This window comes from Hyperolius riggenbachi, chromosome 2, assembly GCF_040937935.1.
Source record: "Hyperolius riggenbachi isolate aHypRig1 chromosome 2, aHypRig1.pri, whole genome shotgun sequence".
Taxonomy (NCBI): domain Eukaryota; kingdom Metazoa; phylum Chordata; class Amphibia; order Anura; family Hyperoliidae; genus Hyperolius; species Hyperolius riggenbachi.
This window is the reverse complement of record NC_090647.1, coordinates 209,501,731-209,516,360: the sequence shown is the minus strand read 5'-3', so window position 1 is coordinate 209,516,360 and position 14,630 is coordinate 209,501,731. Positions and strand designations below refer to the sequence as shown.

At 43.4% G+C, this 14,630-nt stretch overlaps 1 protein-coding gene across 6 annotated transcripts in view; it reads left to right on the top strand.

The window, feature by feature from the left end:
• CARS2 (cysteinyl-tRNA synthetase 2, mitochondrial) overlaps positions 1 to 14,630 on the top strand; it is a 172,153-nt gene that overhangs the window by 57,164 nt on the left and 100,359 nt on the right. For 3 of the 6 annotated variants that reach the window (XR_011026169.1, XR_011026168.1, XR_011026167.1), the window contains exons 1-2: positions 3,464 to 3,795; positions 7,085 to 7,135. Coding sequence is in view for 1 of the 6 variants with exons in the window: in XM_068268045.1 (XP_068124146.1) it covers positions 3,590 to 3,795; positions 7,085 to 7,135 (257 nt within the window). In the remaining 5 variants the exon portion in view is untranslated. Of the gene's footprint in view, positions 1 to 3,338; positions 3,436 to 3,463; positions 3,796 to 7,084; positions 7,136 to 14,630 lie in introns of those variants that run through there. The other 3 variants (XR_011026170.1, XM_068268045.1, XR_011026171.1) reach the window with 3 other exon arrangements.

Below are 14,630 nucleotides of genomic sequence, written 5' to 3'. Positions count from 1 at the left end.
CCTGGACAACATGGGCGGTATTGAGTGGGTTTTCTTGGGTGCTCCTCTGTGGCCTGTACGTGAACCGTCAGGGGAAACACCTCTTCCCTTGCCCCTCCCTCTTTCACCGGATTTCTTCCTCATTTCACTTATCCTTACAGTACACGCTGACTGGCAGCAGTACAGTGGCAGTACAGAAATGCTATACAGTACCACTATTCCCAGCAGCGACACAGAGCACAATGCTATACAGTGGCGGGTGAGCGGTGTACCACTATTCCCAGCAGCGACACAGAGCACAATGCTATACAGTGGCGGGTGAGCGGTGTACCACTATTCCCAGCAGCGACACAGAGCACAATGCTATACAGTGGCGGGTGAGCGGTGTACTACTATTCCCAGCAGACACAGAGTGGCAGTAAACAGAATGCTATATAGTGTGGCTGAGCGAGGTACACAGAGTGGCAGTAAACAGAATGCTATATAGTGTGGCTGAGCGAGCGGTGTACTACTATTCCCAGCAGACACAGAACAGTAAACAGAATGCTATATAGTGTGGCTGAGCAAGCGGTGTACTACTATTCCCAGCAGACACAGAACAGTAAACAGAATGCTATATAGTGTGGCTGAGCGAGGTACACAGAGTGGCAGTAAACAGAATGCTATATAGTGTGGCTGAGCGAGCGGTGTACTACTATTCCCAGCAGACACAGAACAGTAAACAGAATGCTATATAGTGTGGCTGAGCGGTGTACCACTATTCCCAGCAGCGACACACAGCACAATGCTATACAGTGGCGGGTGAGCGGTGAACCACTATTCCCAGCAGCGACACAGAGCACAATGCTATACAGTGGCGGGTGAGCGGTGTACTACTATTCCCAGAAGACACAGAGTGGCAGTAAACAGAATGCTATATATTGTGGCTGAGCGAGGTACACAGAGTGGCAGTAAACAGAATGCTATATAGTGTGGCTGAGCGAGCGGTGTACTACTATTCCCAGCAGACACAGAACAGTAAACAGAATGCTATATAGTGTGGCTGAGCGGTGTACCACTATTCCCAGCAGCGACACAGAGCACAATGCTATACAGTGGCGGGTGAGCGGTGTACCACTATTCCCAGCAGCGACACAGAGCACAATGCTATACAGTGGCGGGTGAGCGGTGTACCACTATTCCCAGCAGCGACACAGAGCACAATGCTATACAGTGGCGGGTGAGCGGTGTACCACTATTCCCAGCAGCGACACAGAGCACAATGCTATACAGTGGCGGGTGAGCGGTGTACCACTATTCCCAGCAGCGACACAGAGCACAATGCTATACAGTGGCGGGTGAGCGGTGTACCACTATTCCCAGCAGCGACACAGAGCACAATGCTATACAGTGGTGGGTGAGCGGTGTACTACTATTCCCAGCAGACACAGAGTGGCAGTAAACAGAATGCTATATAGTGTGGCTGAGCGAGGTACACAGAGTGGCAGTAAACAGAATGCTATATAGTGTGGCTGAGCGAGCGGTGTACTACTATTCCCAGCAGACACAGAACAGTAAACAGAATGCTATATAGTGTGGCTGAGCGAGGTACACAGAGTGGCAGTAAACAGAATGCTATATAGTGTGGCTGAGCGAGCGGTGTACTACTATTCCCAGCAGACACAGAACAGTAAACAGAATGCTATATAGTGTGGCTGAGCGAGGTACACAGAGTGGCAGTAAACAGAATGCTATATAGTGTGGCTGAGCGAGCGGTGTACTACTATTCCCAGCAGACACAGAACAGTAAACAGAATGCTATATAGTGTGGCTGAGCGAGGTACACAGAGTGGCAGTAAACAGAATGCTGAGCGAGCGGTGTACTACTATTCCCAGCAGCGACACAATGACTGGGGGGACCCTGGCTAGCGTGGCTGGAGCGCGAACTACCCTGCCTGCCTACCCAAAGCTAAACCCACAGACAAATGGCGGAAATATGACGTGGTTTGGGTATTTATTTACCCGAACCACGTGACAGTTCGGCCAATCAGAGCGCGTTCGGGTCCGAACCACGTGACCCGTTCGGCCAATCACAGCGCTAGCCGAACGTTCAGGGAACGTTCGGCCATGCGCTCTTAGTTCGGCCATGTGGCCGAACGGTTTGGCCGAACACCATCAGGTGTTTGGCCGAACTCGAACATCACCCGAACAGGGTGATGTTCTGCAGAACCCAAACAGTGGCGAACACTGTTCGCCCAACACTAGCCCCAGGTAAGTGAAACTCTTTATTTAGTATGGGTAAGGTTCACTTTAAAGGACAACTGAAATGAGAGGTATATGGAGGCTGCCATATTTATTTCCTTTGTAAACCATACCAGTTGCCTGGCTGTCCTGCTGATCCTCTGCCTCTAATACATTTAGCCATAGCTCCTGAACAAGCATGGCGCAGATCAGGTGTTTCTGACATGATTGTCAGATCTGACAAGATTAGCTGCATGCTTGTTTCTGGTGTTATTCAGCCACTACTGCAGCCAAATAGGTCAGCAAATCTGGAGGTGTGACTAAATGGCTACCAAACCAACATTCAACATGAATTGCAATGCAATCCTAGTGGAAGGGAAGACCGCAATTTGTATTAAAAAATGTCCTTGAGATCAACAAATCATCACATCTCATATGCTCCAAACAGTGGCGTAGCTAAGGAGCTGTGGGCTCCGATGCAAGTTTTACAAATGGCCCCCCATGCACTCTATACATAGCAATTGAAACGGCGCACTAAAAGCTGCCAATGGCAACTACAATGTCAGAGGTGCAAGAAGGGGATGGGGAATAGTTTGTTAATGATTACCACTATTCAAAGTATATATATATATAAATGATTATTATGAGCACAGGACCAATATAGAGCTAATACTGTAGTTGAGGGAGGGCCATTCGGGGCCCCTCTGGCCCAACGGCCCCGATGCGGTCGCTACCGCTGCACCCCCTATTGCTACGCGCCTGGCTCCAAAATAATCAGATGAAAGTGCATGCAATCCCCTGCCAATATCCAGAGATGTGCTCCGGAAAAACCAGTATGTGAACGCTGAATCTATTGTTGGTGTTTGTTATACGTCTGCTGAGGCAGCAACCTGGTACAGTTCTGCTCACTTGTTGCTATACTTCTTGTAATAATAACTTGTGGACTTATGGACAATGGGTGCGGAGAAGAAACTGTACGAGTGTGGGAGACGGAACGTTTGAGCAGTCATCACGTGGTAAAGTACGGAAGGTTGAACGTTAGGCCGTTCTTGTCTGTCCCTCCCACCACTGTCTGTGATGAGACAGGAGGAGCTTGTTGCTCTGCAAGTGCAGACCGTCTGAATGTATAACGGTTACTTGAGTACATCTGCTGACAGCTCACTTTGCTAAAAGACATTCGTTGATAGAATAACCCGTTACAAGAATTCTGCTGGCGTCACATACAGACCTAATGTCGTGCGTATGGTCTATACAGGGTTAATTTGGGGAGGAAGAGGAGGAGTTTTCTGTACCACTGACACTGCATGCTCTGCCACAGTGACCTGGCAAGCTTAGCTGCATGAGCAGTGGTGTACCTGGGGAGAGCGGCTAGTATTGCGGGCGCAGGAGGATGCAGTGCCTGGCCCGTGCTGCTGGCAGACTGCTCCCCTCTGTGCTAGATGGAGCAGCGCTGAATGTACGGACTGCTTCCACAGGCACGTCCGCTGCTGGACACTGGGCGACCCCTAGTGGATATGAGACGGGAGTACGCGTGCACAACAGCCTGACGAGGAAGAAGGAAGCGCTTATACTGCACAGACCGGCTATAGCAACATGGTTAGAACAAGTAGCCCTGTGATTACTATCCCTATAAATGGTACTGCATATTGGCACAGATGATTGTACTGGTACGAGACGTAAACGGGTACACGCCGAGCTCCCTCTTTTAAAGGGACAGTCACTCTTTGGGACCCCTGCCCCTCTTTCCTCCTCATTTGTCCCTCTTTCAGGACTTTGTTACTCTAAGTAAATATATATATTTCTCTACTAAAAAAGTGTTTAAATGTCTCTAAACTTTATTCCCATCCTTTAAATTGATATATTACGAATCACTTTAATATGAAGGAAAATTAACCAGGATAGAAAGGACCAGTGTGGGCTGAATTATAAAACAATTTTTTCTTATGAAATCTTTATGGTATGCCCGACTAGGGGTGTGGCAGGGGCATGGTTTAATGTGTCCCTCCTTCTCATCTCAGAAAGTTGGGAGGTATGTAAACTTTCTTATGCATCTGCATGAGTGCTCTGTAATTTAGGGTCAGAATGGCAGACACCAATATTATGACTTCCGCATTTCTTACTAAGGTTCTTATGTCCTGGGTCACGTCTAGTTCTCCAGGATTCCCTTTCCCCCTGACCATTGTTAACTCCTCTTTATCTCTACAATGGGCTGTATTCTTAATGATTTGCATGCGGAAATGCACATGCGGTAAATTCCCGACTGAAAAAAAAACAAAACATCTTGACATTCACAAATGTTTACGCATGAACAATTACCGCATGCGTAACATTTTACGCATTAATTTCCCGCATGCGTAAAAAATGCGGTAAAAGTCAGCCAAAGTCGGTAGTTTCTGCAAAAAAATCTAAATTCACAAAAAAAAGGCGCCTTATTTCTGACTTAACTACCGAATTTTTTATCACCTACTACTAGTACTTGGTGATATATTTTGCTTCCCATTGACTTAAATGGAGTCTGGAGCCTTGAGTGCTGTGTTTGGTGGACTTTAATTTTTTTGGGGGACAAGTTTTAAATACTGCGTATGCACCACCATGTCTGCTTTCAAAAACAGCAAGTTGTTCAAACGACTTTTACACACGTGGCTAACCTGCACGATAGTTGGGCAGGTTGATCCGCCTGTTATCAGCAGGACGTCTTGTTGTTTGACAGTGTACACGCCCAACTTTAGTCCAATGAGCCAAGTTTAGATGATAGATAGGCAGAACAGTTACATGTGTGTATGAGCCTTTAGTGTACTTGGTCAACTACTTTGGTGTACCCCACTCATGATTTTCTGCCATTGCCATAGTTTAGGCCTGAAAGACACATCACCATTGGGATCGGCCAATTTTACCACTTCCATGTAGTATGAGAGCTTACCTACACAGTCTGTTGTTAGTGTTTAAAAACTGTTTGCCCCAGGGCTGCGGAGTTGAGGAGTCGGATTCGGAGCAATTTTGGGCATCCGGAGTTGGAGTCTGAGTCATTGATTTCATAAACTGAGGAGTCGGATGATTTTGTTCAAAATCCAAAGCCCAGTTAAGTATTAGACTAAGGAGTCGGAGCCATTTTGGGTACTCTGAGTTAGAGTAGGAGTCGTGGTTTCATAAACTGAGGAGTTGGAGTCGGAAGTTTTTTGTACCGACTCCACAGCCCTGGTTTGCCCTCTTCACAATATTCAACTTCAATGACGAATATTGCTCGTGGCTGCTATCCATTCTGGTGTACAAGCCTGGCCACACTGCACAGGTGCAAAGTTGAGCATGCACAGAATGGGACCATGCTGCTGCGCAGGTGCAAACCCACTGGCCATGGCGCAGCCACACTTGTACTCTGAGGGGAGTGTGGCCACGAAGATGAAGAGGGTCCCGCCAGTGATGGGTCATTTAGTAGCCAGAGGCTTCCCTCTACTTTTTTATTTATTTTTTTCTCCCCTCTGTGGATGTAAGGAAAACGCATTCAAATAGCACACTCCTAGATTATAGTCCAACCACTTATAAAACTGAAGATGTTATGCTGTGGAGATGTAAATCTACAAATGCCAATTTTATTTCTATCATATCATTCCTCCCTGGGAACCAAAATTATGGGCACTTACTGGTCAGTTTGTAGGGGAAGTATGGACATAGTTGGTGCTAAATCCTGTACTGGTGTACCTACCTGCAGGGAGGCAAGTTTTTATCAAAACCCCATAGGTACTCCCAGTCCATGCGTGCAGCTGCATAAAACACTGTGCTGTAGACCTGAGGAAGCGGGCAGTTCCTGTGAAGCGTTTCCTTTTCCTGTGTCGACCTCCTCCCAATTTGTGTCTGTTTTCCCCCACCCCGAAGGGGTGTACCCAGTGATAATTATCCAGTGGTCCTTATTCTGGAGTGCGACCCAATTCCAGCATGGTATCCTACCTGAATATGCAGGGAAATACGAGAACACATGAATTCTTAGTTATCTCTGCAGGTGCTAACCTTAGCAGAAAATTCCATTTTAGTTCCTATCTGCAGTTCACTTAAATGTTTCACTAAACACAGGCGTGGATTACCTGAGCCAATGCACCTTGTCAAATACAAAGTGGTCTCTGAACTAAGAGAGCTTCGATCTTTTATATCACTCTTTCAGGAAAATACAAAGTTGGGAAAATGCACTACTTTTCATTAAACCCATTAGACAAATCCTCATTATTGACTGGCCCCCAAAAAACATGGTACCCATTTCTAAGATTGATGCCTTCCCCAGAATCCAACTGGTAGATAGATGTAATACAGATCCAGGGTCATTGTTGTCCACTGGATGCCAATCTAAACCTGTCAATCTGACTACTGAGCAACAAATTCTGGAGTTTTTAAGATGGGTTGATAAATGCCTTGATAGAGAGCAGGAAAGAAGAACATTTGATATACTGTACAGTATATTGAAACTGTTAAACCAGTGGTTCCATGCTTCTTTTTTTCTGTCTGGCAGTGAACTTGGTTTTCATTTACACATCCTAATAAAAATTAACTTGCCTAAGCCAGCCAATTCCATCCTTGTATAACTACTGGGGACAAAACCCCAAACAGTGACTATGCTTCCAGGGTTTATCTCCCTTACCATAACCTAATTTGACCTTAACCCTATACCCACCTGGTACTCTGTCCTAACTGATAAACCTTGCCTCAGTGCCTGTAAACACAGCATAGGTTGTTCAGGGTGATATTGGTGGGTTACAGTTTTGAGGTGTGTACAAATGTCCATCAAACAACCAGTTCTTAAAGGGGCTTGCTGTAAAAACCACATCTTCCCTTCTCCATAGAGCAGGACACATTTGATATTACTATATATTTAACTGTAGTTTTTTTTTTTTCCCTCCAGGTATAGCTGTGGGCCTACAGTCTATGATCATGCACATCTCGGCCATGCATGGTAAGGTAACGCTTTACATTCTTACTAGAATTTTAATAAGGAACCTTATAAAAGCTACCAGTAAAAGCCTCCAAGCAAAATTATAATTGGCAGGCATTTACTCTGGTTACATGATGTGGTCTTTATGTTGCTGGAAATTTGTTTGGCTTGGACCCTGCTCGGCTTCCAATATCCCATCATAAAAGGCTGTTGCATTACAAAAATCACTGTGCTAGGAAATCACTTCTTGGTGCAGCTGATGTGGTGATAATAGCTGCAGCTGATGCTACTGAGAGAAATTCTCCCTTTCCCTGTTTCCACTTCAAATAACAACTCCGATACATAAGAGATTCTATTTATTTTGTTATTCTCTTGACTCTCATTAGGTATGTGAAGTAAAAAATGCAAAGTGACATTTTCTCTTTATAGCACCAGGGCTTTGGTTATACTGCTTGGCTTGGCAGTAGCATCTGTGGTCTTTCATTAATACGCTTTTGGTTTTGAAAGGTTTTGGAGTTGCAGCACAAAATCCTTGCAGAAGTTTGTGTGGGCAAGTACAGTAAAGATGCATTTCCACTGTGTGCTTGTGGTTTCCAGGACATAATCTTGTTTCACTTACCGTATTGTGGGTTTTGCATGTCTTTGCATACTAAAAAAAGAAAGAAAAAACAATTTTATTGGTTTCTGGACATAAACTTTTTGTCACTATATATCCTTGTATTTATTGAAAGGTTCTGAACTTGAGAGGTGGAACACAATTAAGGACACTATTATTATAGAAACCAATAACTTCTAAATGAATAATAATACTTATGCACAAATGCAAATATGATAACCGTATGACATATAAAAAGTAGGTAAACATGTTTTTATTGAATATTGTCAGGGTTTTAAACTGCTTTAACCACTTGATGACCCACCCTTTACCCCCCCTTAAGGACCAGCGAGCGGCTGCTTCCTGATTAATCAGCCTGCAGTACTGCGTCGCTGGTCCTGCAGCTGCCACTTTGCCGACGCGCGTTATGAGTGCGCGGTCGGCAAGTGGTTAATGTCTCCCACAGTGCATCACAGCTGAATATGCAAATTGTCCCTGAACACTAAACACACCTCCAGAACCGCTGGAAAGCAATAATGTGCCAATTTGGTAATTTTACAGAGCCACACTAATCCAACATGCATACAGACTAAAAAAAAACGAGAGAGAATACCGAGAGCCTAATATAGTGCAGTATGTACTGGATTAATGTGGGTAATGAGGCAAGTATGTACAGTTATACTCACAAACATGAGTTACCACTAAGGCAACCACTGTAGATGCAGGTGGAGAGATTAGACATGTCCTCACTCAGGATTAAAAAGTCGCTCTCTGTAGATCTGGAAACAAGGGGTTAACACCCTTCCACCATGGGAGAAGGCAGTGGTGGACCCACCCCCTCCAAGCAGACACAAAAACAGGGTAATATTATATCAACAAGCAAATGTGTGTATGTGTGTATGTATGTATGTATGTATGTGTGCGTATATATATGTATATGTGTGTGTGTGTGTGTATATATATATTTTATTTATATTTATTTATTTATATTTATATATATATATATATATATATATATATATATATATATATATATATATATATATATATATATATATATATATATATATATATATATATATATATATATATATATATATATATATATATATATATATATATATATATATATATATTTATATATATATTTATATATATATATATTTATATATATATATATATATATATTTATATATATATATTTATATATATATATTTATATATATATATTTATATATATATATTTATATATATATATTTATATATATATATATATTTATATATATATATATATATATATATATATTTATATATATATATTTATATATATATATTTATATATATATATTTATATATATATATTTATATATATATATATATTTATATATATATATATATTTATATATTTATATATATTTATATATATATTTATATTATATTCTATAATTATTTGACCCCTCACTAATTTTGTAAGTTTGTCCAATGACAAAGAAATGAAAAGTCTCAGAACAGTATCATTTCAATGGTAGGTTTATTTTAACAGTGGCAGATAGCACATCAAAAGGAAAATCAAAAAAATAACCTTAAATAAAAGATAGCAACTGATTTGCATTTCATTGAGTGAAATAAGTTTTTGAACCCTCTAACAATAAAAGACTTAATACTTAGTGGAAAAACTCTTGTTTGCAAGCACAGAGGTCAAACGTTTCTTGTAATTGATGACCAAGTTTGCACACATTTTAGGAGGAATGTTGGTCCACTCCTCTTTGCAGATCATCTCTAAATCCCTAATGTTTCGAGGCTGTCTCTGTGCAACTCTGAGCTTGAGCTCCCTCCATAGGTTTTCTATTGGATTAAGGTCCGGAGACTGACTAGGTCACTCCATGACCTTAATGTGCTTCTTCTTGAGCCACTCCTTTGTTGCCTTTGCTGTATGTTTTGGGTCATTGTCGTGCTGGAACACCCATCCACGACCCATTTTCAGTTTCCTGGCAGAGGGAAGGAGGTTGTCGTTCAGGCTTTCACGATACATGGCTCCGTCCATTTTCCCGTTAATGCGATTAAGTTGTCCTGTGCCCTTAGCAGAAAAACACCCCCAAAGCAAAATGTTTCCACCCCTATGCTTGACGGTGGGGACAGTGTTTTGGGGGTCGTAGGCAGCATTTTTCTTCCTCCAAACACAGCGAGTTGAGTTAATGCCAAAGAGCTCTATTTTGGTCTCATCAGACCACAGCACCTTCTCCCAGTCACTCACAGGTGTTCAGGTGTTCATTGGCAAACTTCCGACGGGCCTGCACATGTGCCTTCTTGAGCAGGGGGACCTTGCGAGCCCTGCAGGATTTTAATCTATTGCGGTGTAATGTGTTTTCAATGGTTTTCTTGGTGACTGTGGTCCCTGCTAATTTGAGGTCATTCACTAACTCCTCCCGTGTAGTTCTAGGATGCTTTTTCACCTTTCTCAGAACCATTGACACCCCACGAGGTGAGATCTTGCGTGGAGCCCCAGAGCGAGGTCGATTGATGGTCATTTTGTGCTCCTTCCATTTTCGAACAATCGCACCAACAGTTGTCACCTTCTCTCCCAGCTTCTTGCTAATGGTTTTGTAGCCCATTCCAGCCTTGTGCAGGTCTACAATTTTGTCTCTGACATCCTTGGACAGCTCTTTGGTCTTTCCCATGTTGGAGAGTTTGGCGTCTGCTTGATTGATTGATTCTGTGGACAGGTGTCTTTTATACAGGTGACTAGTTAAGACAGGTGTCCTTAATGAGGGTGACTAATTGAGTAGAAGTGTCTAACCACTCTGTGGGAGCCAGAACTCTTAATGGTTGGTAGGGGTTCAAAAACGTATTTCACTCAATGGAATGCAAATCAGTTGCTATCTTTTATTTAAGGTTATTTTTTCGATTTTCCTTTTGATGTGCTATCTGCCACTGTTAAAATAAACCTACCATTGAAATGATACTGTTCTGAGACTTCATTTCTTTGTTATTGGACAAACTTACAAAATCAGTGAGGGGTCAAATAATTAATTCCTCCACTGTGTGTGTGTGTGTGTGTGTGTGTGTATATGTATATATATATATATATATATATATATATTATAGAGAGATATATCTATCGATCTATATCTCAATTTTGTTGAAATTTCACGTGACAGACCAATACAAAGTAGTGTACACGTGAGAAGTGGAACGAAAATCATACATGATTCCAAGCATTTTTTTACAAATAAATAACTGCAAAGTGGGGTGTGCATAACTATTCAGCCCCCTGAGTCAATACTTTGTAGAACCACCTTTTGCTGCAAAAGACTGTGGAGCTGACTGTTGATTTCAGGAGGAACCCCCCACTCTCCCACCAGTCTACATAGGCGACACCGAAGTCTCCAGAGTACCATCAGTCCGGTTCCTTGGCACAACCCTATCCACCAACCGAAGATGGGGGCAGAACACCACCAAAATTCAGATGAAGGCACAACAAAGGCTATTTTTCCTGCGCCAACTTAAAAAATTTGGAATGTCTCGGGAGCTGCTGACCAGTTTCTACACCGCCACCACGGAGTCTATACTTTGCTCTTCAGTAATCGTCTGGTACGCCAGCGCAACAGCCAGCGACAGACATAGACTGCAAAGAGTCATTAGTGAGGCAGAGAGGATCATTGGATCACCCCTACCACCTCTGGATCTCCTCCACACGGCCAGGATGAGGAAGAGGGCCACCAGGATCTCCTGCGACCCCTCCCACCCTGGCAGCCACTTCTTTGAGCCTCTCCCATCTAGCCGGCGCTTCCGAACCATCCAATCCAAGACCACCAGGCGCAGGAACTCTTTCTTTCCCCAGGCTGTTCTACTGCTCAACAACACTGACGCCTGACTATTCCCTCCTAGCCCGCAATCAGCAGGCTTGCCCCAGGTGCTGCTCTCCTGCCTTAATGTCTGCATCCAACTCTCACTAGCACAATGATCGAAGACGTCGTACCTGTTAAGGCTGCTTGGACTCCGTCAAGGTTATCTTACTAACGCAGCAGAATGTAAAATGTACTGTTAATCCTTTTAGTTTAAGCAAGAAGTTTTAAATCAGGATGATACCATTTATTGGCTAACTACAAATGAATAAGAATAAACAAGCTTTCGGCCTTGCAGCCTTCGTCAGGTTTATATCCTGTTAGTTTGCAAGCTGGTGGTACAGACAGCTTATATACATGCAACATCAAAAGGAAAAACCGATATTTTTTTCAAGCATAAATACATCATTAAGATGCCTTAAAGGGACACTTAAGTCAAACAAAAAAAATGAGTTTTACTCACCTAGGGCTTCCAATAGCCCCCTGCAGCTGTTCGGTACCCTCGCCGTCTCCCTCCGATCCTCCTGGCCCCGCCGGCAGCCACTTCCTGTTTCGGTGACAGGAGCTGACAGGCTGGGGACGGGAGTGATTCTTCACATTCCCAGACACATTAGCACCCTCTATGCTGCTATATGGTATATGATATATGCTATAGCAGCATAGATGGCGCTATTGTGGCCAGGAACGCGAAGAATCACTCGAGTCCCCAGCCTGTCAGCTCCTGTCACCGAAACAGGAAGTGGCTGCCGGCGGGGCCAGGAGGATCGGAGGGAGACGGCGAGGGCACCGGACTGCTGCAGGGTTCTATTGGAAGCCCCAGGTGAGTAAAACTCTTTTTTTTTTCTTTGACTTAAGTGTCCCTTTAATACAAGCAGACCATCTAAATGGGGTAAGATAAGGATCCTTGTTTACTTTATTGCTCACAGACCTGGCATTAGGATTGACCCAGAGGTATCGTAAATTCTTAGTTCACAAGTTCAGCTAGGGTGGCTGAGACAGTTCATATATCATCAATCTCATACCAATATAGAAAGTTGTTGTCCTTATTCAGACCCTTCTGCACAGCTTTGAAACAATTTATAAATTTTGTTTCTGCTATTAATCGGTCATTTGACATTTTGAAGCCGCCCTTCAGGGCAGTGACACGAAGATCATCCATGCTGTGTCCGTTGGACCGAAAGTGTGTAGCAACTGGGAGTCCAGATTTGGTATCATTAATAGTGTGCCTGTGTCCATTCATACGTTTGCGCAGAGTTTGTCCAGTTTCTCCCACGTACATAACATTGAGGCATTTAGCACACATGATCCCTACTGCTCCTTTTAGTTTAGTCTGTGTATTTGTACTTGTAGCCATATATGTAAGATAGATAACTGTTGACGTGCATTTTGCCTTTGCCATGTATACCACAAGCAATTCCGAGTACGGTACCCCCGCACTTGGCTAATAAATTAATCTTGTATCTTGTAGAACCACCTTTTGCTGCAATTAACGCTGCCAGTCTTTTAGGGTATGTCTCTGCCAGCTTTGCACGTCTAGAGACTAAAATCCTTGCCCATTCTTCTCTGCAAAACAGCTCCAGCTCAGTCAGATTAAATAGACAGTTTTGTGAACAGCAGTTTTCAGATCTTGCCACAGATTCTCGATTGGGTTTAGATCTGGACTTTGACTGGGCCATTCTAAAACATGGATATGTTTTGTTTTAAGCCATTCCATTGTTGCCTTGGCTTTATGTTTAGGGTCATTGTCCTGCTGGAAGGTGAACCTCCGCCCCAGTCTCAAGTCTTTTGCAGACTCCAAGAGGTTTTCTTCCAAGATTGCCCTGTATTTGGCTCCATCCATCTTCCCATCAGCTCTGACCAGCTTCCCTGTCCCTGCTGAAAAGAAGCACCCCCAGAACATAATGCTGCCACCGCCATATTTGACAGAGGGGATGGTGTGTTCAGAGTGATGTGCAGTGTTAGTTTTCCGCCACACATAGCGTTTTGCATTTTGGCCAAAAAGTTTCCTTTTGGTCTCATCCGACCAGAGCACCTTCTTCCACATGTTTGCTGTGTCCCCCACATTGCTTGTGGTAAACTGCAAACGGGACTTCTTATTCTTTTCTGTTAACAATGGCTTTCTTCTTGCCACTCTTCCACAAAGCCCAACTTTGTGCAGTGCACAACTAATAGTTGTCCTATGGACAGATTCCCCCACCTGAGCTGTAGATCTCTGCAGCTCGTCCAGAGTCACCATGGGCCTCTTGACTGCATTTCTGATCAGCGATCTCCTTGTTCGGCCTGTGAGTTTAGGTAGATGGCCTTGTCTTGGTAGGTTTACAGTTGTGCCATCCTCCTTCTATTTCTGAATGATCGCTTGAACAGTTCTCCGTGGGATGTTCAAGGCTTTGGAAATATTTTTGTAGCCTAAGCTTGCTTTAAATTTCTCAATAACTTTATCCCTGACCTGTCTGGTGTGCTCTTTGGACTTCATGGTGGTGTTGCTCCCAATATTCTCTTAGACAACCTCTGAGGCCGTCACAGAGCAGCTGTATTTGTACTGACATTAGATTACACACAGGTGGACTCTATTTAGTCATTAGCACTCATCAGGCAATGTCTATGGGCAACTGACTGCACTCAGACCAAAGGGCGCTGAATAATTAGGCACATCCCACTTTGCAGTTATTGATTTGTAAAAAAATGTTTGGAATGATGTATGATTTTCGATCCACTTCTCACATGTACACCACTTTGTGTTGGTCTTTCACATGGAATTCCAATAAAATTGATTCATGTTGGTGGCAGTAATGTGACAAAATGTGGAAAACTTCAAGGGGGCCGAATACTTTTGCAAGCCACTGTGTATGTATATGTATTCCAAAAGGTCAAGGCAACGCGTTTAGCAGGTGTGGCCCCACTTCATCTGGCAATAGGGGATGGAGCATAGAGCAACAAGTGTCTATGTCTCAGCCTAGCGCCTCTAAGACATAGACACTTGTTGCTCTATGCTCCATCCCCTATTGCCTGATGAAGCCGGGCCACATCTACGAAATGTGTTGCCTTGACCCTTTGGAGTGTATATACAAATAAATGT